Source organism: Hippoglossus hippoglossus, chromosome 8 (assembly GCF_009819705.1).
Source record: "Hippoglossus hippoglossus isolate fHipHip1 chromosome 8, fHipHip1.pri, whole genome shotgun sequence".
In the NCBI taxonomy this organism is placed as follows: Eukaryota; Metazoa; Chordata; class Actinopteri; order Pleuronectiformes; family Pleuronectidae; genus Hippoglossus; species Hippoglossus hippoglossus.
In genome coordinates this window covers 5,898,670-5,921,426 of record NC_047158.1, presented here as the reverse complement: position 1 = coordinate 5,921,426, position 22,757 = coordinate 5,898,670, and the positions used below count along the sequence as shown (strand labels likewise).

The following is a 22,757-nucleotide window of genomic DNA, read 5'->3' as shown; positions in this document are numbered from 1 at the left end:
AGGGAACTTGGCTTGTAAATGTGTTTTGGGCAGCTTTGTGTGGAGGATCAAAGAGGTGATAATGAAAGTTAAAAGGGTGGTTTGCCAAAATCAACAGTTGGTACCGTCTTGAAAAAAGAAAATAGGTTAAGTGGTGAAACAAGCTGATCGACTGAGGACAACATGTCTTCTGATTGAGAAAAATATCCTTTGAACAGTGAAGTAAAACCTCTTTGTAACTGTACAGTTAGTCCAGAAAACGAAAAGACGACTTCATGACAAGAACACAGAGGATTTCACTGGTGATAGCAACAGTAGGGTGAATGCTGAGCTACAAGGAATCATTCTGTGCTCAGATTTATCCAAATGAAATCAAAACACAAAGTTGACGTTTCAGCAGGATCCTGAACCCATCGCCAAAGCACCCAAGCGGTTAGGGTGGAATATCCTTGATTTGCTGATGTAGTGGGAAAATAACTAAGTGTGGTTGAAACCTGTTTTGTAGTTGAAAAGTAAGTTTTTGCAGACCTGTCTAAATACATATATAACCTGTCTAAATACTTTTATGACCTGTCTAAATACATATATAACCTGTCTTTAGACAGGTTATATATACTTTTATGACTTGAACTGTTTATGATCTGAACTTTTATGACCTGAAACCCTTATGACCTTTTTTATCACTTATTAATTCTCCAAAGAATTGAATTTATGTCTGCTTTATCTCCAAAGGAAACATATGTAAATCAGATTTCTGTGTCTTGATTCCTGTCTCAAACTGCGCCTACAGAACCAGTCTGAACTGTTAAAGACAAACAGCCTTAGTTCTCCTATATAAGATCCTTGCAATTGACTGTTCTCCATATTCACTCTGAGATCCCTGTGACTCTCTGTGTTGATCCTTTCTGCAGAAAGCCCCTATTAAAATACACAAAGACAAATTTGGTGTTCCAGCCTCTTGTATTTTCAGATTTCCATCACACGAGCATCAGGGGCACGATGGTATTGAATGCTGAACTGTAGTCAATGAACAGCATTCTCACATATGTGTCCCTCTGGTCCAGGTGGGAGAGGGCAGTGTGAAGGCTGAGGGAGATGACATCTGCAGGTGACCTATTTGGCCTGTAGGCAAACTGAAGTAGGTCCAGTGAGTCAGGGAGGGAGGAGGTGATGAAGGATTTGACTAACCGCTCAAAACACTTCATGATGGTGGAGGTGAGTGCTACTGGGCGGTAGTCGTTCAGGCAGAGGGTTTTTGTTTTCTTCGGAGCCGGGACAATGATGGTCTCCTTGAAGCATGCAGGGACTACAGACTGGAGCAGTGACATGTTGAAAATGTCTGTGAACACATCTGACAGCTGATCTGCACACACCTTGAGAGCTCGGCCAGGGATGCCATCAGGTCCAGGTGCCTTGCGTGTGTTAATCCGGTTAAGTGATCTCCACACATCTGCCCTGGATGTTACCGGGGGGCAGCAGTCCTTCTTGGCCTCTTGTATCTCCACAGTTGCTCTCAAAGTGAGCATAAAAGGTGTTCAGTTCCTCTGGGAGAGATGCAGACACAACCTCAGCACTGCTGGTCTTTCTTTTGTAGTCTTGAGATGGTTTTGAGTCCAGCCCTCATGTTCCTTGAGTTGGAGCCCTGGTAGTGAGACTCCACCTTGTCCCTGTAATGTCTCTTGGCACTTCTAATACACTCCGGAGCGTGTACCTGGACTTCCTGTACTCCTCCAGATCACCTGAGTTGTAGGCGTCGGTCCGTGCTTTGAGTTTGGCATGGACGTCACCATTAATCCAGGGCTTCTGGTTTGGGAATGTTCATACAGTAATCCTCGGTACGACGTCATCGATGCAGTTGCTGATGTAGCAGATGTCCGTGTACGTGTTGATTGTTGTCATCCTGGAACACACACCACTCCGTAGTGCTGAAGCAGTCCCCGTAGAGCCGAGTCTGAGTGGTCGGACCACCGATGACTGGTCCGAGTCACCGGTCCTGTCACGTTTGAGTTTCTGCCTGTTGGAAGGCAGCAGCAGAACTGAGACGTGATCTGATTTGCCGAATGGGGGGCGAGGGAGGGCCTTATATGCATCCTGGAAGGGAGTGTGAACATGGTCGAGTGTGTTCTCACCACGCGTAGGACAGCTGATGTGTTGATGGTATCTCGGCAGGATTTTCCTCATCTTGGCGTTGTTAAAATCACCGGCCAGAATAACGCAGCCTCCGGCCGTGAGGTGCTCTGTCCTGTCGATAACCGCAAGCAGCTCGTCCAGGGCCTGATTAGTGTCGGCAATGTGGCGGAATACACCGCTGTTATAACGACCGATGTAAACTCCCTCGGGATATAATAAGGTCGGCATCTGATCATGAGGTGCTCCAGGTCCGGAGAACAGCCCGAAGAAATAATCTCCACATCTGAGCACCACAGATTGTTCACCATGCAGAGACACCTCCTCCCTTGCTCTTCCCCAAGTTTATTGTCCGGTCGTGGCTGTGAATGGAGACCCCCTCGGAACAATGGCGGAGTCCGGGATCGAGGGTCGAGCCACGTCTCCGTGAAAACCATAACGTTACATGGTAATCAAATGACACTTGAACATCAGTGTGAGAAAAACTACCTAAAATGACAGAAAGCCACATTTGAGAGAAATATATTGATGTGTATTTGGACTTTTTAGTTATTTTAGTCTGTCTCCCATCTGCTTACAAGGAGGAGGCAGGATTTATGACCTATATGCAGGCAGCCACCAGGGGCGCTAATGACTCTTAGGTTTCTCTTTTGTGAGCTGTCATGTCGACCATCTTCACATTCAATCTACGGTGTGATACTGTGACATGATACAAATACAAACTGTTAATTCTAAAACATCAAAGTCCATTAGACCCATTTTTTATTGAGACATGCAAAAATTAAAATGCACTGGATGTAATGAAGCTCTTAATGTAACATTAACTGGTGTCTATTCATTTTAACTCAGACATTTATTTTGATGTGTACTTTGACTTTTTAGTGTTTCTAGTATATGTCCCATCCATTACCATGGAGGAAGCAGGATCTATGACCTCTCCTGCAGGCAGCCACCAGTGGGCGATCAGGACTCTTAGCCTCCACTTTTTGAGGCTGTCATGATTGGAGGAAATAAATAGATAAAACAAATTTTAAACAAATCAATGCATATTTTGTTGCTTGAATACATCACAGACAAAATTATTTAACAATGAGGAACATTGTCTTATTTATGACACATTTATATCATTAACATTAATCTTATTGACCTTGTCAAGCAATTCCAGGGTTATATGATTGACTACAGTAAAGGTCCTGTTGACTAGATTTTTTAACATGAATTAAACAAACTGGAGTTTAGGTGTCCCTCACAATGTCTCAGATTACCCAAATTCAGCCTAATTATTTAAATTTACTTATTTTTGAATTCACTTTCGCTACCAACCTGAGTTTCAGAGTTGAAAGGTTATCTGCAGGACTGGGTATGGCCCATCCTGCTGATGTGGAGAAAGGAAAAGGAAACCAAACAAGGGTGTCAACTTTTTTTCAAGCTTGCTGAGGATTTAGTTCTTGCAACAAGCCGTCCAGAAACAAGCAGTGGGTTTTTCATTGTATCAGAGAGACCAGCGAAGCAACGAAGCTCCAGTAAAGAAGTGAAGGCAGAAGGGGAAATGTCTGCTGCAAGGTAAAGTTTGACTTTAGTGCAGAAAAGAGAGAGACAATATTTCAAGTGTTTTTAATACTTATAGTACACACAAACTTGTTCCTTCTGAGTTTGTTTTTACTTTTGGTATCAAATAAACATAGAAATCCACAAGTGGAAAGTAGCCTAAGTACCTTTCTTCAAGTGCTCTTTTGGAGTTAAAGTTTTTGTGCTTTTTTAAAACTGCTATACATATTTGAGATCTTTAACAACCAACAACTATTTTCCATTTAAGGTAAAGTGTAGTGAATGAAGACACTTGCTGACATTGAGCTCCCTGACCTAGACATGTCAACAGTTACTTTGAACAAAGGCCTCTGACACATGTAACGTGTGACCTGACACAGTCAAACACAAAATGGAAAGAGAAACAAAACCATCACAACGAAACAGAAAACAACCACAAAGAGATTATAAACTACAAAGAGATACAAAACAACTACAATGTCATCTGAGCCTCTGAGATCTAAGCTAAAGACTTTTGGATTTTGTTGAACACTTTTCGTTATGGCGTTTTTTCCTTGGGTTTAGATTTTTGTTCATTCTGAGTTTTGCATTTTCCTGTTTAATTTAGAAAATTTGCTCCTTATTCGCTGTCATGTTTCCAGTGTCTTCTTGGACGTATGCCTTGTGCTTTGATGTTTTTTCCTGTTCCCCTAGTGTTTCATTGCATATTGAGTTTTGATCTTTGTTTTTTGGAATCCTGTTTTACTTTTGTAGTGTTATTTCTGCCGAAATTAATTTTGTTATTTTACTGGCTCCTGCAATCAGAACCAAACAAATAGACTAAAAACTACAAAACAACACCAAACAACGACAGAGAGACTAAAGCACCCAAACAAGAGACAACAAAATTAACTGCAAAGACACATAATACCAAATAGTAAACAGAGACAGAATGACCACAAACAGACAAACAAACAACAAAAAGAAACAACCACGAAGATAGTGGTAATACAATTTGCCACTTGCCAATAAACCGAACAAAGAAGAAGTGAAACAAAACAACCACCAAGAGAACAAAGTGACAACATAACAACCACAAAGAGACATAAAATGACTACAAAACAACGTCAGACACACAACAACCACAAAGAGATACATTGTCACCAAAAAAAAAGAAAACAGACAAAAGACACGGTAAATGACTACAAAGAAACAACTACAAACCAACAAAAATGATCTACAAGAACCAAAACATCCAGAAAGAGACAAAAAGACACTTCAAATTTATGATGGAGATACATTCAGTCTTTCAGTGACATTTTCTGCTCAAGGAGTTAAATGAAATGTTCCAAAGTGATTGATGCTTTATGTCTTATTACAGAAAAGAGCTACAGCAGGTGTTGTGCCGCTATGTCACAGACACCCTCATCAACATCAACACTGTAAGAGGATTCTGTGAGGACTTCTCTAAATGGGGGCTCTGTAGGGAGACAGAAGTAAACATGATGATAGATATCAAAGAGAGGGCTGACATCATCGACCTAAACATCGACCATGTTTCTAAGTCAGAGCAAAAAGGTAAGGCCTTTTGGGATATTTGAAGAGCAAGCTGAGCATGACCGCAGACAGCAGGCGTGCAAAGCTGCAGGAGGAGCTGGATGCCGTGCTCAAGGACACTTTGGTTGGCCTGGCGAAGCTCGAATACTTCCTGGATGCAGTGGAGAAGCTGGCGGTCACTTCGCTCCATGTGTTTACGGAGAACCAGGCGCTATGTCTGCCCAAAGGGATCACCCTCGATTGTGTTCAGGTTTGTCATCACTGCGGCACGGCTAATCTGCCCTCTCCTCCTCGAGTTCAAAAGAGACGCACAAGTCTTCTTCCTGCCCAGATTTCAGAATGTGGAAGTGCTCTCTTATGAGTTGGACAAGTACATACGGACCACGCAGAACATCTGCGAGACGTTAGGAAAAAGGTGAACAGACGTGCAACAACATGACACATTAGCAGTGGGCAACATTTAGTGCAGGAAGTAAGTGTAACTGTCTTTCACAACTCCCTCAGTGACTTTCATTTGAAAATGACGATGGAAACTGTGGTGAACTTTGACGTGGATCTGTCTAGAGATGACATGCGGAGGATGCTTGATCATATTAATCAGCTGGATGAGATCAGGTAAGTGTTGTTTAAGCTGCTTTCAAACTACTTACTGGACTTGAGTGCAACCTTTGTTACAGCAGATCATGCAACTCTTCTGAACAGATTCAGGAGCCTGGTTGGCCTATAGACGGAACTGCTTTTAATTTATTAGTTTTTTCATTCAATTTGTCTATTTCGTTCATGGGATGTGGGGTCCCACAAGGCTCTGTCTTTGGCCCTTTTTTGTTAAGCCTGTACGTGTTGGTCATGTTATTTATCATTTTACTCCTGATCAGATAATCAAATGCTGTTTAAAGTCCCACGATCCAGGCTTAAAAAAAAAGGGGGGGGGACATGTTTTTATGGTTTAAGCTACAGTTTGGAACAAACTTTACATCAGATCAGTGCCTCAGTTTAAAAAGCAGTAAATATATATAATCTTTTTTGTATGATCTGGCTTTAATTTGCACATTTTGCAGTTATATTTTATTTTTGCACCTTGTAAATCTATTGCAATGCTATTTTTATTCTATCCACCGCCTTTGCCCACGCCTGAGGATTTAACTGTTGAATCGGACAGCGTAGTTCCCTGCAGGCTGGGCGATAACTGGTAGAATTTATTGTCATTGGGACAGAGTTAAAAATTCCAGAAGAAATTCCAGGAGAAAAGAGAGATCAGCAAAACAATTAGCACAAGGACAGGGTATTAAAAATGTGACAATGTTAAGTTTGTGGTGCCTTTAAGGTGCATCCGAAACTTTGAAATTTGAATTTATTTTACACTTAATTCCCTCTTTGTCTTCATCAGGATGAACAAGCACTTCAGGATGGTGTTCTTGTTTCAAGAGGAATCATTTTGTGACTTCATCAGTGACTTCAGCAAGCGACAGGACAGGATGCTGGAGTTTCTCAATGACCTGGAGGAGGGGGCTATTCAGCTCGACAGGATGAATATGGGGGCAAAGATCTCCAGCGTGGTAGGCAGCTCGGTTGGGGCGGTTGGAGGTGTGCTCTCCATTGTTGGCTTGGCGTTAATTCCTGTGACGGCAGGGGTGTCTCTAGCTCTGACAATGACAGGGATAGGTATGGGAATCACCAGCGGAGTCAACAGCGCTGTCACCACCGTCACAGAGATCGGAGTAAATGCAACTCAACAGAACAAAGCCAGAGAGGTTTTCCAGAAATTCATGGAGGATGTGCAGAGTCTCCAGGAATGTCTGGACAAGGTGACCAGTCAAGCCGACACCAAAATGGAAGAGAGTATCATCACAGTGGCTCTGGGAGTTAGCAAGGGTCTTAGTCAAGTTGGTGTTATTGCAAAAGGTATTGATGCATTAGTTGATGCTGCCTCTACTACTAAGTTGTTGAAAACCGAAGAGTTGATTGCAGGTGTTGGTAAGGTGGTGGCTCAGGAAGGTAAATCATTACGTAACGTGCCCAGGGTGGCCGCAGACATCCCAGATATTGGTCAGGCAGTCGCCAAAGGGCCTCTCGCTCTTTCCAAGTCAGCCAGGGCAGGTCTCATAGCAGTCAATGCTCTCTTCCTCGGCATGGATATCTTCTTCATCTGTAAGGACAGCATCAGTCTGGCAAAAGGCAATGAGACCGAGTGCTCACAGTGGATCAGGGCCAGAGCTACTCTGTGGAGCTCAGAGATGGATTCATGGAAGGGGATCCACGACTCCCTGTGTGAGGGCCGGGAGACGTCAGAGAAAAAAAAAACTCTTCTGGAGACACCATTTTATCCGTAGATGGATGTGAAGAAGCAAAGAGAAGTAGAAATGGAATTTTCTCCTGATAAAATGGAAGAAAAACTGAAATAAAAGAAGTTTTGCTTAACACAGTAGTGCTCAGAGCAGAGAGAGTATCTTTGTATTAAGGTTGTCACAATTCTCCACAAAAAGAGCTAAATGGAACCTTGATAATTTGATTTTGAGGCTTAAAAATTGAAAATAATGCCAACTAAATATGGTGAGATTGCCACCAGACCCTTATCAATATGGATAAAAGATTTTGGCTTCCCCAGTGGGGGAACATTTAGTCCAAGACAATTACTACGGTTGGGATAGAAACAGAATTGGGAATTAAAAAGAAAAAGTCAAAAAGAAAAGTGTCTAAGAAGGATCTCAATGAAATTGAAACACATTTGAAAGCACTGAGTGTGTGGAAGAAGGAATGTAGATGTAAGGAAAGAAGAAGAATGCAAAACAAATGCCGTGTGTTACCCAAGGGAATGAATGTGATAAAATTGTGATAAAATTTCTGTGCAGATAAATCTGCACAGAAATTGACATCAAGCTGACATCAAAGCAAAACTGACTGAAGTTTGACGATATGCTCTGCATGTTGAAGAATCACATGCTTAGAAATGAAAAACTACTTTCTCTGCATTGTACACCCTCCCCCCCAACTGCATGCATATAAAAAGTTTTTTTCTGTTACAGTGCACACGCAGAGAACTGTTCATCTGGTAACTTTAATGTCGTTGACTCATCATTTTTTGTCTCAAATAGCTGTTGTGAACATCTCCGCCTTACAGGAAATCCCTAAGACACTGTGGGCTCAAGGCAAACATGACGTTGGCTTAATATAACGCCTAAATCTGACTTCAGGCCCTGCCAACAGTAATATCCATTAAAAACTGAAGCCATTAAAGGCATTACTCCAGTTTTTGAATCATTACGAAAAGTAAGAGTAACCCTTCCATGGTATCACTCACCAGTACGCACGCCTATTTTTCGCGTGAAAAATCTAAATTGCAACTTTTCTGGGTCATGTGATCACAGCAGAGGGCAAATCCCTCTCACCCAAACATATTGAGACTAGACCGACGCAGAACAAAGACTTGACCGACGCAGAAGAACAAAGACTTGACTAAGACTATGCACCTCTGAGTTCCCTATGAGCAAAGAGAAACACGCAGATAATGTAAATGATGATGTAGATATCAGGACTTCACCCCTGTGGGTGAGGCCATCCATGTTTGTTTCTACCTGAGACAAATCCCTACTGCTTTCCATGATTTCTGTTACAAGTGTGATTTCTAGTAATCAGACAGAGAATTCTTATAATTCTAATAATTGTGTTTCTGTTGCTTTAACTCCATAGATAATTAAGACATTCTAAATGATTTACAGGACTGTTAACCTTTTTTGTGACTAATTCTTTATAATACTTTGTAATGAATTCAAATATTTAAGTCCCAGTTTAACTTTATGTTTGAGCATATCTTTTGTTTAATCAATTTTAGTGCTCCTATTTGATGTGATTATTAAACTGTTCTTATCCCAAGGGTGTGGAGGTCTAAAAAGCTCAGTTAGTAATTGTCCCAATAATTTTGTAATTGTACAATATGAATGTTTGGATTTTAACAATTCAATTAGAGAAGCAGTTTACTGAGCTGGTAACATATATCCTGTTTCAAATGTTTTATATGTATTCAAGAGCAATTTGTGTTAATGGGACTAGAGAGTCCATCTTATCTGGTGTTTTAGTTGTGAGTTGTTTATTTTACCTATGTTTTTTTATTGTTGTATTAGCTGTTTATTTTATATATGTTAGACTTCTATAAAACATGAAATAACAGATGTTTTTACAGAACAGCAACTTTTATTTCCCCTTTTACATGACAAAATATCTAAGTCATTGCTAGCAACAGTAATTCAGACTTTTATTTTAAACTTTTAGTCAGACTAAATAATTTTCAAATAGGACATTTGACCTTTGTGATGCATTGCATCTCTTCAGATGACCTGCAATGCTTATTTTGGGAGGAACATATGATTATCACCATGTTCATGATGTCCTAGATTGAATCTTTGTGAATTTCTGGGTCTGATGTTTATTATGATGTTTTGTATATACTGTTGTGATCATTGCTTGATCAAAGGGAGGAATGTAATGGAAAATGTTAGCATTATACCGCACTATATATTATCTCTGCTTATTCATACTATTTAGGCTTATGTAACTGCCAAGATGACATCAGGGCCACAAATCTGAGACTGTGCTTGTCTCCCCCCAACAAGACCTCGAAGAAACCTTCAGCATGTGTCTGTGTCTTATCTCCTGTGATTTTACTATTCACTCAGTTCACACACATAGTTCACACACACACACACACACACACACACACACATAGTTAACATACATACACACACATAGCTCACACACACAGTTCAACTCTTCACACACACACATTTCTTCATTGCATCTGCATAAAAAGCACACGCCTGCAACTGTTTCTTTGTCATTCCCTCTGCAGAATGCTCTTCGCATGCTGTATGATTGTCTGACCTTCCTTGCAAGGAATAAAGTATACTTTAAAGACTATGATTCTCTGATCTCTTTATTTCAGAAGTCTCACCAGGTCAAATTTCCATCACAAGGTCCTGCGGTCAACTTTTTAAAATCCATTTAGACTGTAACTCACCAGTATTTCACTAGTGAGCTAGAAACAAACTGTAAAGACAAAAACAAGAAGTTTTGAGTACTGTCTGATCACAATAATATGGCCAATCTGTATAATCTGTATTATTTATATGTACAATTCAATTTGCACATTATTCTTGTACAATCTAATAAATAGATAAAAGGGAACTTGGCTTGTAAATGTGTTTTGGGCAGCTTTGTGTGGAGGATCAAAGAGGTGATAATGAAAGTTAAAAAGGGTTGGTTTGCCAAAATCAACAGTTGGGTACGTCTTGAAAAAAGAAAATAGGTTAAGTGGTGAAACAAGCTGATCGACTGAGGACAACATGTCTTCTGATTGAGAAAAATATCCTTTGAACAGTGAAGTAAAACCTCTTTGTAACTGTACAGTTAGTCCAGAAAACGAAAAGACGACTTCATGACAAGAACAACAGAGGATTTCACTGGTGATAGCAACAGTAGGGTGAATGCTGAGCTACAAGGAATCATTCTGTGCTCAGATTTATCCAAATGAAATCAAAACACAAAGTTGACGTTTCAGCAGGATCCTGAACCCATCGCCAAAGCACCCAAGCGGTTAGGGTGGAATATCCTTGATTTGCTGATGTAGTGGGAAAATAACTAAGTGTGGTTGAAACCTGTTTTGTAGTTGAAAAGTAAGTTTTTGCAGACCTGTCTAAATACATATATAACCTGTCTAAATACTTTTATGACCTGTCTAAATACATATATAACCTGTCTTTAGACAGGTTATATATACTTTTATGACTTGAACTGTTTATGATCTGAACTTTTATGACCTGAAACCCTTATGACCTTTTTATCACTTATTAATTCTCCAAAGAATTGAATTTATGTCTGCTTTATCTCCAAAGGAAACATATGTAAATCAGATTTCTGTGTCTTGATTCCTGTCTCAAACTGCGCCTACAGAACCAGTCTGAACTGTTAAAGACAAACAGCCTTAGTTCTCCTATATAAGATCCTTGCAATTGACTGTTCTCCATATTCACTCTGAGATCCCTGTGACTCTCTGTGTTGATCCTTTCTGCAGAAAGCCCCTATTAAAATACACAAAGACAAATTTGGTGTTCCAGCCTCTTGTATTTTCAGATTTCCATCACACGAGCATCAGGGGCACGATGGTATTGAATGCTGAACTGTAGTCAATGAACAGCATTCTCACATATGTGTCCCTCTGGTCCAGGTGGGAGAGGGCAGTGTGAAGGCTGAGGGAGATGACATCTGCAGGTGACCTATTTGGCCTGTAGGCAAACTGAAGTAGGTCCAGTGAGTCAGGGAGGGAGGAGGTGATGAAGGATTTGACTAACCGCTCAAAACACTTCATGATGGTGGAGGTGAGTGCTACTGGGCGGTAGTCGTTCAGGCAGAGGGTTTTTGTTTTCTTCGGAGCCGGGACAATGATGGTCTCCTTGAAGCATGCAGGGACTACAGACTGGAGCAGTGACATGTTGAAAATGTCTGTGAACACATCTGACAGCTGATCTGCACACACCTTGAGAGCTCGGCCAGGGATGCCATCAGGTCCAGGTGCCTTGCGTGTGTTAATCCGGTTAAGTGATCTCCACACATCTGCCCTGGATGTTACCGGGGGGCAGCAGTCCTTCTTGGCCTCTTGTATCTCCACAGTTGCTCTCAAAGTGAGCATAAAAGGTGTTCAGTTCCTCTGGGAGAGATGCAGACACAACCTCAGCACTGCTGGTCTTTCTTTTGTAGTCTTGAGATGGTTTTGAGTCCAGCCCTCATGTTCCTTGAGTTGGAGCCCTGGTAGTGAGACTCCACCTTGTCCCTGTAATGTCTCTTGGCACTTCTAATAACACTCCGGAGCGTGTACCTGGACTTCCTGTACTCCTCCAGATCACCTGAGTTGTAGGCGTCGGTCCGTGCTTTGAGTTTGGCATGGACGTCACCATTAATCCAGGGCTTCTGGTTTGGGAATGTTCATACAGTAATCCTCGGTACGACGTCATCGATGCAGTTGCTGATGTAGCAGATGTCCGTGTACGTGTTGATGTTGTCATCCTGGAACACACACCACTCCGTAGTGCTGAAGCAGTCCCGTAGAGCCGAGTCTGAGTGGTCGGACCACCGATGACTGGTCCGAGTCACCGGTCTGTCACGTTTGAGTTTCTGCCTGTTGGAAGGCAGCAGCAGAACTGAGACGTGATCTGATTTGCCGAATGGGGGGCGAGGGAGGGCCTTATATGCATCCTGGAAGGGAGTGTGAACATGGTCGAGTGTGTTCTCACCACGCGTAGGACAGCTGATGTGTTGATGGTATCTCGGCAGGATTTTCCTCATCTTGGCGTTGTTAAAATCACCGGCCAGAATAAACGCAGCCTCCGGCCTTGAGGTCTCTGTCCTGTCGATAACCGCAAGCAGCTCGTCCAGGGCCTGATTAGTGTCGGCATGTGGCGGAATACACACCGCTGTTATAACGACCGATGTAAACTCCCTCGGGATATAATAAGGTCGGCATCTGATCATGAGGTGCTCCAGGTCCGGAGAACAGCCCGAAGAAATAATCTCCACATCTGAGCACCACAGATTGTTCACCATGCAGCAGACACCTCCTCCCTTGCTCTTCCCCAAGTTTATTGTCCGGTCGTGGCTGTGAATGGAGACCCCCTCGGGAACAATGGCGGAGTCCGGGATCGAGGGGTCGAGCCACGTCTCCGTGAAAACCATAACGTTACATGGTAATCAAATGACACTTGAACATCAGTGTGAGAAAAACTACCTAAAATGACAGAAAGCCACATTTGAGAGAAATATATTGATGTGTATTTGGACTTTTTAGTTATTTTAGTCTGTCTCCCATCTGCTTACAAGGAGGAGGCAGGATTTATGACCTATAATGCAGGCAGCCACCAGGGGTGCTAATGACTCTTAGGTTTCTCTTTTGTGAGCTGTCATGTCGACCATCTTCACATTCAATCTACGGTGTGATACTGTGACATGATACAAATGCAAACTGTTAATTCTAAAACATCAAAGTCCATTAGACCCATTTTTATTGAAGACATGCAAAAATTAAAATGCACTGGATGTAATGAAGCTCTTAATGTAACATTAACTGGTGTCTATTCATTTTAACTCAGACATTTATTTTGATGTGTACTTTGACTTTTTAGTGTTTCTAGTATATGTCCCATCCATTACCATGGAGGAAGCAGGATCTATGACCTCTCCTGCAGGCAGCCACCAGTGGGCGATCAGGACTCTTAGCCTCCACTTTTTGAGGCTGTCATGATTGGAGGAAATAAATAGATAAAACAAATTTTAAACAAATCAATGCATATTTTGTTGCTTGAATACATCACAGACAAAATTATTTAACAATGAGGAACATTGTCTTATTTATGACACATTTATATCATTAACATTAATCTTATTGACCTTGTCAAGCAATTCCAGGGTTATAATGATTGACTACAGTAAAGGTCCTGTTGACTAGATTTTTTTAACATGAATTAAACAAACTGGAGTTTAGGTGTCCCTCACAATGTCTCAGATTACCCAAATTCAGCCTAATTATTTAAATTTACTTATTTTTGAATTCACTTTCGCTACCAAACTGAGTTTCAGAGTTGAAAGAGTTATCTGCAGGACTGGGTATGGCCCATCCTGCTGATGTGGAGAAAGGAAAAGGAAACCAAACAAGGGTGTCAACTTTTTTCAAGCTTGCTGAGGATTTAGTTCTTGCAACAAGCCGTCCAGAAACAAGCAGTGGGTTTTCATTGTATCAGAGAGACCAGCGAAGCAACGAAGCTCCAGTAAAGAAGTGAAGGCAGAAGGGGAAATGTCTGCTGCAAGGTAAAGTTTGACTTTAGTGCAGAAAAGAGAGAGACAATATTTCAAGTGTTTTTAATACTTATAGTACACACAAACTTGTTCCTTCTGAGTTTGTTTTTACTTTTTGGTATCAAATAAACATAGAAATCCACAAGTGGAAAGTAGCCTAAGTACCTTTCTTCAAGTGCTCTTTTGGAGTTAAAGTTTTTGTGCTTTTTTAAAACTGCTATACATATTTGAGATCTTTAACAACCAACAACTATTTTCCATTTAAGGTAAAGTGTAGTGAATGAAGACACTTGCTGACATTGAGCTCCCTGACCTAGACATGTCAACAGTTACTTTGAACAAAGGCTCTGACACATGTAACGTGTGACCTGACACAGTCAAACACAAAATGGAAAGAGAAACAAAACCATCACAACGAAACAGAAAACAACCACAAAGAGATTATAAACTACAAAGAGATACAAAACAACTACAATGTCATCTGAGCTCTGAGATCTAAGCTAAAGACTTTTTGGATTTTGTTGAACACTTTTCGTTATGGCGTTTTTTCCTTGGGTTTAGATTTTTGTTCATTCTGAGTTTTGCATTTCCTGTTTAATTTAGAAAATTTGCTCCTTATTCGCTGTCATGTTTCCAGTGTCTTCTTGGACGTATGCCTTGTGCTTTGATGTTTTTTCCTGTTCCCCTAGTGTTTCATTGCATATTGAGTTTTGATCTTTGTTTTTTGGAATCCTGTTTTACTTTTGTAGTGTTATTTCTGCCGAAATTAATTTTGTTATTTTACTGGCTCCTGCAATCAGAACCAAACAAATAGACTAAAAACTACAAAACAACACCAAACAACGACAGAGAGACTAAAGCACCCAAAAAGAGACAACAAAATTAACTGCAAAGACACATAATACCAAATAGTAAACAGAGACAGAATGACCACAAACAGACAAACAAACAACAAAAAGAAACAACCACGAAGATAGTGGTAATACAATTTGCCACTTGCCAATAAACCGAACAAAGAAGAAGTGAAACAAAACAACCACCAAGAGAACAAAGTGACAACATAACAACCACAAAGAGACATAAAATGACTACAAAACAACGTCAGACACACAACAACCACAAAGAGATACATTGTCACCAAAAAAAAAGAAAACAGACAAAAGACACGGTAAATGACTACAAAGAAACAACTACAAACCAACAAAAATGATCTACAAAGAACCAAAACATCCAGAAAGAGACAAAAAGACACTTCAAATTTATGATGGAGATACATTCAGTCTTTCAGTGACATTTTCTGCTCAAGGAGTTAAATGAAATGTTCCAAAGTGATTGATGCTTTATGTCTTATTACAGAAAAGAGCTACAGCAGGTGTTGTGCCGCTATGTCACAGACACCCTCATCAACATCAACACTGTAAGAGGATTCTGTGAGGACTTCTCTAAATGGGGGCTCTGTAGGGAGACAGAAGTAAACATGATGATAGATATCAAAGAGAGGGCTGACATCATCGACCTAAACATCGACCATGTTTCTAAGTCAGAGCAAAAAGGTAAGGCCTTTTGGGAATATTTGAAGAGCAAGCTGAGCATGACCGCAGACAGCAGGCGTGCAAAGCTGCAGGAGGAGCTGGATGCCGTGCTCAAGGACACTTTGGTTGGCCTGGCGAAGCTCGAATACTTCCTGGATGCAGTGGAGAAGCTGGCGGTCACTTCGCTCCATGTGTTTACGGAGAACCAGGCGCTATGTCTGCCCAAAGGGATCACCCTCGATTGTGTTCAGGTTGTCATCACTGCGGCACGGCTAATCTGCCCTCTCCTCCTCGAGTTCAAAAGAGACGCACAAGTCTTCTTCCTGCCCAGATTTCAGAATGTGGAAGTGCTCTCTTATGAGTTGGACAAGTACATACGGACCACGCAGAACATCTGCGAGACGTTAGGAAAAAGGTGAACAGACGTGCAACAACATGACACATTTAGCAGTGGGCAACATTTAGTGCAGGAAGTAAGTGTAACTGTCTTTCACAACTCCCTCAGTGACTTTCATTTGAAAATGACGATGGAAACTGTGGTGAACTTTGACGTGGATCTGTCTAGAGATGACATGCGGAGGATGCTTGATCATATTAATCAGCTGGATGAGATCAGGTAAGTGTTGTTTAAGCTGCTTTCAAACTACTTACTGGACTTGAGTGCAACCTTTGTTACAGCAGATCATGCAACTCTTCTGAACAGATTCAGGAGCCTGGTTGGCCTATAGACGGAACTGCTTTTAATTTATTAGTTTTTTTCATTCAATTTGTCTATTTCGTTCATGGGATGTGGGGTCCCACAAGGCTCTGTCTTTGGCCCTTTTTTGTTAAGCCTGTACGTGTTGGTCATGTTATTTATCATTTTACTCCTGATCAGATAATCAAATGCTGTTTAAAGTCCCACGATCCAGGCTTAAAAAAAAGGGGGGGGGACATGTTTTTATGGTTTAAGCTACAGTTTGGAACAAACTTTACATCAGATCAGTGCCTCAGTTTAAAAAGCAGTAAATATATATAATCTTTTTTGTATGATCTGGCTTTAATTTGCACATTTTGCAGTTATATTTTATTTTTGCACCTTGTAAATCTATTGCAATGCTATTTTTATTCTATCCACCGCCTTTGCCCACGCCTGAGGATTTAACTGTTGAATCGGACAGCGTAGTTCCCTGCAGGCTGGGCGATAACTGGTAGAATTTATTGTCATTGGGACAGAGTTAAAAATTCCAGAAGAAATTCCAGGAGAAAAGAGAGATCAGCAAAACAATTAGCACAAGGACAGGGTATTAAAAATGTGACAATGTTAAGTTTGTGGTGCCTTTAAGGTGCATCCGAAACTTTGAAATTTGAATTTATTTTACACTTAATTCCCTCTTTTGTCTTCATCAGGATGAACAAGCACTTCAGGATGGTGTTCTTGTTTCAAGAGGAATCATTTTGTGACTTCATCAGTGACTTCAGCAAGCGACAGGACAGGATGCTGGAGTTTCTCAATGACCTGGAGGAGGGGGCTATTCAGCTCGACAGGATGAATATGGGGGCAAAGATCTCCAGCGTGGTAGGCAGCTCGGTTGGGGCGGTTGGAGGTGTGCTCTCCATTGTTGGCTTGGCGTTAATTCCTGTGACGGCAGGGGTGTCTCTAGCTCTGACAATGACAGGGATAGGTATGGGAATCACCAGCGGAGTCAACAGCGCTGTCACCACCGTCACAGAGATCGGAGTAAATGCAACTCAACAGAACAAAGCCAGAGAGGTTTTCCAGAAATTCATGGAGGATGTGCAGAGTCTCCAGGAATGTCTGGACAAGGTGATCAGTCAAGCCGACACCAAAATGGAAGAGAGTATCATCACAGTGGCTCTGGGAGTTAGCAAGGGTCTTAGTCAAGTTGGTGTTATTGCAAAAGGTATTGATGCATTAGTTGATGCTGCCTCTACTACTAAGTTGTTGAAAACCGAAGAGTTGATTGCAGGTGTTGGTAAGGTGGTGGCTCAGGAAGGTAAATCATTACGTAACGTGCCCAGGGTGGCCGCAGACATCCCAGATATTGGTCAGGCAGTCGCCAAAGGGCCTCTCGCTCTTTCCAAGTCAGCCAGGGCAGGTCTCATAGCAGTCAATGCTCTCTTCCTCGGCATGGATATCTTCTTCATCTGTAAGGACAGCATCAGTCTGGCAAAAGGCAATGAGACCGAGTGCTCACAGTGGATCAGGGCCAGAGCTACTCTGTGGAGCTCAGAGATGGATTCATGGAAGGGGATCCACGACTCCCTGTGTGAGGGCCGGGAGATGTCAGAGAAAAAAAAAACTCTTCTGGAGACACCATTTTATCCGTAGATGGATGTGAAGAAGCAAAGAGAAGTAGAAATGGAATTTTCTCCTGATAAAATGGAAGAAAAACTGAAATAAAAGAAGTTTTGCTTAACACAGTAGTGCTCAGAGCAGAGAGAGTATCTTTGTATTAAAGTTGTCCCAATTCTCCACAAAAAGAGCTAAATGGAACCCTAATAATTTGATTTTGAGGCTTAAAAGTTGAATATAATGCCAACTAAATATGGTGAGATTGCCACCAGACCCTTATCAATATGGATAAAAGATTTCGGCTTCCCCAGTGGGGGAACAGTTAGTCCAAGACAATTACTACGGTTGGGATAGAAAATACAATTGGGAATTAAAAAGAAAAAGTCAAAAATAAAAGTGTCTAAGAAGGATCTCAATGAAATTGAAACACATTTGAAAGCACTGAGTGTGTGGAAGAAGGAATGTGGATGTAGGGAAAGAAGAAAGAATGCAAAACAAATGCCGTGTGTTACCCAAGGGAATGAATGTGATAAAATGGCAAATGAATGTGAACGAACAGATAAATCTGCACAGAAAAAGGTTTCTTTGTATCCTACAGTGCCTCAGTGTGTCAGAGTGGACCACAATCTCGACTGTGCCCCTCTTCAGGGACCTGAAGTGGCTTCAGCCCCAGCCGGTTCACCTCCGCCCTATATTCCTCCACCAACAACTGCCCATCCACCAGACTCCACGAACAGAACAGCAGACAACAGAAGCAGACCTCCTGTAACCCGCAGCAAAGCCGACATCCACCTGTTACGCTGGTGCTGCCACACCAACCCTGCTGATGCTTGAGGTCGCCGGACAAGGTGGTCTGATGATGGTTCTCTGTCCTTGGTCAGAAGCTGACATGAAAGCAAAACTGACTGAAGTTTGACGATATGCTCTGCATGTTGAAGAAAACTACAAGGCCCAACAAAGACAAAAAGACCTTACCATGTATCAGACACTTCAAGACTCACAGACATCCTCTACCATGTACAATCACCAAACAAGCAGCAGAGGACACCGGTTCAACAGAGGAAGCGGTGGTTTCAGAGGAAGGGGCAGAGGCGGCCCCCGCACCTGCTATAGGTCTGGAAAGAAAGGACATTGGGCGAGGGAGTGTCCAGAGGAACGGGGTGGAGCTGCTCAGGCAGATTGGAGCAGGGGGGCCAGGAGAGAGCGATGGAAACTCTGATTCATTCGACGCCTGAGATACACGGTATCACACCCACACCACACAAACAGGATAGTGACACACACACATTGATATTAGAAGCAATCACATGCTTAGAAATGAAAAACTACTTTCTCTGCATTGTACATCACCCCCCAACTGCATGCATATAAAAAGTTTTTTTTCTGTTACAGTGCACGCGCAGAGAACTGTTCATCTGGTAACTTTAATGTCGTCGACTCATCATTTTTTGTCTCAAATAGCTGTTGCGAACATCTCCGCCTTACAGGAAATCCCTAAGACACTGTGGGCTCAAGTCAAACATGACGTTGGCTTAATATAACGACTAAATCTGACTTCAGTAATATCCATTAAAAACTGAAGCCATTAAAGGCATTACTCCAGTTTTTGAATCATTACGAAAAGTAAGAGTAATCCTTCCATGGCATCACTCACCAGTACGCACGCCTATTTTTAACGTGAAAATCTAAATTGCAACTTTTCTGGGTCATGTGATCACAGCAGAGGGCAAATCCCTCTCACCCAAACATATTGAGACTAGACCGACGCAGAACAAAGACTAGACCGACGCAGAAGAACAAAGACTTGACTAAGACTATGCACCTCTGAGTTCCCTATGAGCAAAGAGAAACACGCAGATAATGTAAATGATGATGTAGATATCAGGACTTCACCCCTGTGGGTGAGGCCATCCATGTTTGTTTCTACCTGAGACAAATCCCTACTGCTTTCCATGATTTCTGTAACAAGTGTGATTTCTAGTAATCAGACAGTGAATTCTTATAATTCTAATAATTGTGTTTCTGTTGCTTTAACTCCATAGATAATTAAGACATTCTAAATGATTTACAGGACTGTTAACCTTTTTTGTGACTAATTCTATATAATACTTTGTAATGAATTCAAATATTTAAGTCCCAGTTTAACTTTATGTTTGAGCATATCTTTTGTTTAATCAATTTTAGTGCTCCTATTTGATGTGATTATTAAACTGTTCTTATCCCAAGGGTGTGGAGGTCTACAGAGCTTAGTTAGTAATTGTCCCAATAATTTTGTAATTGTACAATATGAATGTTTGGATTTTAACAATTCAATTAGAGAAGCAGTTTACTGAGCTAGTAACATATATCCTGTTTCAAATGTTTTATATGTATTCAAGAGCAATTTTTGTTAATGGGACTAGAGAGTCCATCTTATCTGGTGTTTTAGTTGTGAGTTGTTTATTTTACCTATGTTTTTTTATTGTTTTATTAGCTGTTTATTTTATATATGTTAGACTTCTATAAAACATGAAATAACAGATGTTTTTACAGAACAGCAACTTTTATTTCCCCTTTTACATGACAAAATATCTAAGTCATTGCTAGCAACAGTAATTCAGACTTTTATTTTAAACTTTTAGTCAGACTAAATAATTTTCAAATAGGACATTTGACCTTTGTGATGCATTGCATCTCTTCAGATGACCTACAATGCTTATTTTGGGAGGAACATATGATTATCACCATGTTCATGATGTCCTAGATTGAATCTTTGTGAATTTCTGGGTCTGATGTTTATTATGATGTTTTGTATATACTGTTGTGATCATTGTTTGATCAAAGGGAGGAATGTAATGGAAAATGTTACCGTTATACCGCACTATATATTATCTCTGCTTATGCATACTATTTCTGCTTATGTAACTGCCAAGATGACATCAGGGCCACAAATCTGAGACTGTGCTTGTCTCCCCCCAACAAGACCTCGAAGAAACCTTCAGCATGTGTCTGTGTCTTATCTCCTGTGATTTTACTATTCACTCAGTTCCCACACATAGTTCACACACACACACACACACACACACACACACATAGTTCACATACGTACACACACACGCACACACACACAGTTCAACTCTTCACACACACACATTTCTTCATTGCATCTGCATAGAAAGCACACGCCTGCAACTGTTTCTTTGTCATTCCCTCTGCAGAATGCTCTTCGCATGCTGTATGATTGTCTGACCTTCCTTGCAAGGAATAAAGTATACTTTAAAGACTATGATTCTCTGATCTCTTTATTTCAGAAGTCTCACCAGGTCAAATTTCCATCACAAGGTCCTGCGGTCAACTTTTTTAAATCCATTTAGACTGTAACTCACCAGTATTTCACTAGTGAGCTAGAAACAAACTGTAAAGACAAAAACAAGAAGTTTTGAGTACTGTCTGATCACAATAATATGGCCAATCTGTATAATCTGTATTATTTATATGTACAATTCAATTTGCACATTATTCTTGTACAATCTAATAAATAGATAAAAGGGAACTTGGCTTGTAAATGTGTTTTGGGCAGCTTTGTGTGGAGGATCAAAAAGGTGATTATGAAAGTTAAAAAGGGTTGGTTTGCCAAAATCAACAGTTGGGTACGTCTTGAAAAAAAAAATAGGTTAAGTGGTGAAACAAGCTGATCGACTGAGGACAACATGTCTTCTGATTGAGACAAAAATCCTTTGAACAGTGAAGTAAAACCTCTTTGTAACTGTACAGTTAGTCCAGAAAACGAAAAGACAACTTCATGACAAGAACATCAGAGGATTTCACTGGTGATAGCAACAGTATGGTGAATGCTGAGCTACAAGGAATCATTCTGTGCTCAGATTTATCCAAATGACATCAAAACACAAAGTTGACATTTCAGCAGGATCCTGAACCTATCGCCAAAGCAGCCAAGCGGTTAGTGTGGTTGAAACCTATTTTGTAGTTGAAAAGTAAGTTTTTGCAGACCTGTCTAAATACATATATAACCTGTCTAAATACATTTATGACCTGTCTAAATAATTTTATGACCTGTCTAAATACATATATAACCTGTCTAAATACTTTTATGACATGAACTGTTTATGATCTGAACTTTTATGACCTGAAACCCTTATGACCTTTTTTATCACTTATTAATTCTCCAAAGAATTAAATTTATGTCTGCTTTATCTCCAAAGGAAACATATGTAAATCAGTTTTCTGGGTCTTGATTCCTGTCTCAAACTGCGCCTACAGAACCAGTCTGAACTGTCTCAGACAAACAGCCTTAGTTCTCCTATATAAGATCCTTGCAATTGACTGTTCTCCATATTCACTCTGAGATCCCTGTGACTCTCTGTGTTGATCCTTTCTGCAGAAAGCCCCTATTAAAATACACAAAGACAAATTTGGTGTTCCAGCCTCTTGTATTTTCAGATTTCCATCAAACGAGCTTCAGGGGCACGATGGTATTGAATGCTGAACTGTAGTCAATGAACAGCATTCTCACATATGTGTCCCTCTGGTCCAGGTGGGAGAGGGCAGTGTGAAGGCTGAGGGAGATGACATCTGCAGGTGACCTATTTGGCCTGTAGGCAAACTGAAGTGGGCCCAGTGAGTCAGGGAGGGAGGAGGTGATGAAGGATTTGACTAACCGCTCAAAACACTTCATGATGGTGGAGGTGAGTGCTACTGGGCGGTAGTCGTTCAGGCAGAGGGTTTTTGTTTTCTTCAGAGCCGGGACAATGATGGTCTCCTTGAAGCATGCGGGGACTACAGACTGGAGCAGTGACATGTTGAAAATGTCTGTGAACACATCTGACAGCTGATCTGCACACACCTTGAGAGCTCGGCCAGGGATGCCATCAGGTCCAGGTGCCTTGCGTGTGTTAATGCTGGTG

At 41.1% G+C, this 22,757-nt stretch overlaps 2 protein-coding genes and 1 long non-coding RNA gene across 4 annotated transcripts in view; all 3 read left to right on the top strand.

The window, feature by feature from the left end:
- The window catches only part of LOC117766056, a 28,782-nt gene extending 21,174 nt beyond the window's left edge, over positions 1–7,608 (top strand). The window contains 7 exon segments of the mRNA XM_034592766.1: positions 3,536–3,578; positions 3,627–3,669; positions 5,015–5,203; positions 5,263–5,442; positions 5,444–5,605; positions 5,695–5,805; positions 6,578–7,608. Of these exon segments, the coding sequence (XP_034448657.1) occupies positions 3,656–3,669; positions 5,015–5,203; positions 5,263–5,442; positions 5,444–5,605; positions 5,695–5,805; positions 6,578–7,520 (1,599 nt within the window). The 5' untranslated portion in view covers positions 3,536–3,578; positions 3,627–3,655 and the 3' untranslated portion in view covers positions 7,521–7,608.
- A 587-nt stretch (positions 7,609–8,195) lies between these two features.
- On the top strand, positions 8,196–20,702 carry LOC117766057. The gene is made up of 3 exons (XR_004614664.1): positions 8,196–8,457; positions 9,356–9,357; positions 19,478–20,702. It is a non-coding gene; the product is annotated as an uncharacterized LOC117766057 (long non-coding RNA).
- LOC117766053 (apolipoprotein L4-like) lies at positions 15,460–18,948 on the top strand. Of its 2 annotated transcripts, XM_034592763.1 has the most exons (6): positions 15,460–15,570; positions 15,631–15,972; positions 16,063–16,173; positions 16,947–17,431; positions 17,462–18,688; positions 18,915–18,948. In XM_034592763.1, the coding sequence occupies exons 1-5, from the start codon at positions 15,503–15,505 to the stop codon at positions 17,887–17,889; spliced, it is 1,434 nt and encodes a 477-aa protein (XP_034448654.1). In that variant the 5' UTR covers positions 15,460–15,502; the 3' UTR covers positions 17,890–18,688; positions 18,915–18,948. The 2 variants fall into 2 exon arrangements, with proteins under 2 accessions (XP_034448654.1, XP_034448652.1); XM_034592761.1 differs by having other exon boundaries at positions 16,947–18,688.
- Positions 20,703–22,757: the final 2,055 nt, after the last annotated feature.